This window comes from Egretta garzetta, unplaced genomic scaffold, assembly GCF_000687185.1.
Source record: "Egretta garzetta isolate BGI_Z169 unplaced genomic scaffold, ASM68718v1 scaffold382, whole genome shotgun sequence".
Classification (NCBI taxonomy): Eukaryota; Metazoa; Chordata; class Aves; order Pelecaniformes; family Ardeidae; genus Egretta; species Egretta garzetta.
This window is the reverse complement of record NW_009258793.1, coordinates 124464-127116: the sequence shown is the minus strand read 5'-3', so window position 1 is coordinate 127116 and position 2653 is coordinate 124464. Positions and strand designations below refer to the sequence as shown.

Genomic DNA, 2653 nt, shown 5'->3' with positions numbered 1-2653 from the left:
CTCCCCCGCTCCCCTCCGCTAATCACCTCGTCATCGGGCAAGCTGCATCCCAGCTGGGATGGGGGGTTGCCATGGTGACGGAAGATGCTGGTTGCCTAGCAACATCCATCCCCTCGCCCACCCGCCATGGACTGATTCGGTGTGCGTCCTGCCCCCCCCTTCCCCCCCAGCTGGCTGCACGCCCCTGGGGAGGTGCAGGCTGTCAGGGGTCCCTGTGGAGCCCCGGGGGGGCTGCCTGGGGCGCAGTGGGAGCAAGAGGGGGTTTCCCATCTGCTGGGAATGGTTTCCAAGGAACAGTCTCCATGACGGCCCCATCACACCCCAGCGGCACATTGATTTGCTGCTGCTGGTGCTCCGGCATCCTCCCCCGGCCTGGTGCCTGCCGGGCCGGTGGCTCACGCAGCCAGGCATGTGAGCGGCCCTGAGTTCCCTGCCGGGGTGCGGGGCTGTCCCCAAAGCTGGTCAATAACTGGTGGGGTCAGCAGGGGACAGGGGTGGGCGCACAAAGAGCTGCGAGGCCACGGTGGCTTGCCACACAGCACAGCAACTGGCAGTCTGTGGGTGGCATCGCCCAGCTGGTCCATGTGCCCAAGTGACCCTTCTGTCCCCACCTGGGGACCCTGCCCTGCGGCTGCCAGCCAGCCAGAAGGGGCATAGCCCCTGCCCACAGTCCTGCCCTGCCTGGCAGCCTTGCCCCCTATGGTGGCAATGGGCAAGGGGTTGGAGTGGCTGTGTGGCAGCTTGGGGACACCTGGCCAGTCCCTTGGGACCTGCCCTGACCTCAGTGTTAGCAGGATGGCGGGGGGCGCTGTCCCACGCTTCCCCTGGCTGTGGCTCACCCACACTGTCTCCCCAGGGCCCTCTATACATATGAGGATGGCTCCGATGATCTGAAGCTGGCAGCCTCAGGAGGTAAGGTCCTCTGTCCCCACAGCCACTCGGCTCTGCCAGCATTTTCCCCGGCACCCATCCCAGTGGTGGGTGGACGTGGGCTGATGGTGCTGTGTCAGGCGGGGGTTTGCTGGAGCTGTCCGGCCACTTTGAGATCCAGAAGGTGATGTACGGCTTCTGCAGTGTCAAGGACCCCCAGGCTGTGCTCCCCAAATATGTCCTCGTCAACTGGGTGAGTGGGGGGGCCACGTTGGGGGGGGCTGTGCCCACTGGGGCTGCAGTGTTGGCAGGGGCATGGCTGGGGGCGAGGGAGGAGCCCAGAGGAGCCCATGGTGGCTGGGAGGATGCGGGTGCCCCGTGGTCCTGCTGCCCTGAGGTGGCCAGCGGGATGGGGGTCACCCTGCTGCCCCTCCCTGGCTCAGACCCTCCCTGGCTGCTGCAGGTGGGCGAGGATGTGCCAGACGCCCGCAAGTGTGCCTGTGCCAGCCACGTGGCCAAGATCGCCGAGTTCTTCCAGGTGGGTGATACTGGGGAGGGGGACAATGCTGCCAGGGCACCGACGCTGGTCCCTGACGGCTGCTCACCCCACCTCAGGGTGTGGATGTCATTGTCAACGCCAGCAGCGTGGAGGACATCGACCCAGGGGCCATCGGGCAGCGGCTCTCCAATGGGCTGGCCCGCGTCTCCAGCCCAGTGCTGCACCGCCTGCGGCTGCGGGAGGACGAGAACGCCGAGCCCGTGGTAATGTCCCCATGGCAGCGATGGTGATGGTGGCGGGTGCGGGGCATCCCTCCTGCCCGGGCCTCCTGTCTGCCACAGCCCGTCACCCCGTGTGCCACTTACTGTTATTCCCCCTCGCTGATCCCAGCCCCTCCGCCCCCCCTGCCTCTCCTCCGTCCCAGGGCACCACTTATCAGAAAACTGATGCCACCGTGGAGATGAAGCGCCTCAACCGGGAGCAGTTCTGGGAACAGGCCAAGGTGGGGTATGGGAGGGGGCAGCCCGTGGCCCCCAGGGAGTGGGGTGAGTTGCCCGTGGGCTGACAGGCAGCCCCATCCTTCATCCACCCCCCTCCACCAGAAAGAGGAGGAATTACGTAAGGAGGAGGAGCGGAAAAAGGCCCTGGACGCCCGGCTGCGGTTTGAGCAGGAGCGAATGGAGCAGGAGCGGCTGGAGCAGGAGGAGCGGGAGCGGCGCTACCGGGAGCGGGAGGAGCAGATCGAGGAGCACAGGCATGGCAGGGGTGGAGGGGAACCGTGTCCTGTGAGATGCGGGATGGTCGCACACAGGATGGTTGTGCACGTGCTGTGAGCGGCTGGGTGGGCGTGTGGGTGTTTGTCCCTGCTGCGAGCGGGGCTGGGCAGGGGCTGTTGAGCAGGGGCTGGCAGGAGCTGGTGCCCAGCCCCTCTCCCGTGCCCCCATCACAGGCGGAAGCAGCAGAGCATGGAGGCGGAGGAGGCCCGGCAGCGCCTGAAGGAGCAATCCATCTTTGTAAGTGCCGTGGCGGGCATGGGGCTTGCCACTACCCCCAGGGATGTGCTTTTCCCAGATGGGACCCCAGGGTGTCCTGGGGCCGTGGGGTGACGCTGCGTCTCTTCCCAGGGGGAGCAGCAAGAGGAGGATGACAGGCAGCAGCTCAGGAAATCAGAGTCAGAGGTAGAGGTGAGTACGGTGGCAGCAGCCATGCCCGGTCATGGTCCTCACTCCCCAGCCAGTGGTGCCCACTGCTGGACAGGGACCCACTGAGGGGTGCGGGGGGTCG

General features: G+C 66.5%; 1 protein-coding gene across 1 annotated transcript in view; it reads left to right on the top strand.

Annotated features, from left to right (window-relative positions):
- The window catches only part of DBN1 (drebrin 1), a 28933-nt gene that overhangs the window by 261 nt on the left and 26019 nt on the right, over positions 1-2653 (top strand). Inside the window, exons 2-9 of the mRNA XM_035889294.1 lie at positions 857-912; positions 1011-1123; positions 1334-1408; positions 1486-1632; positions 1794-1871; positions 1972-2123; positions 2319-2382; positions 2494-2557. Of these exons, the coding sequence (XP_035745187.1) occupies positions 857-912; positions 1011-1123; positions 1334-1408; positions 1486-1632; positions 1794-1871; positions 1972-2123; positions 2319-2382; positions 2494-2557 (749 nt within the window). The remainder of the gene's footprint in view (positions 1-856; positions 913-1010; positions 1124-1333; positions 1409-1485; positions 1633-1793; positions 1872-1971; positions 2124-2318; positions 2383-2493; positions 2558-2653) is intronic.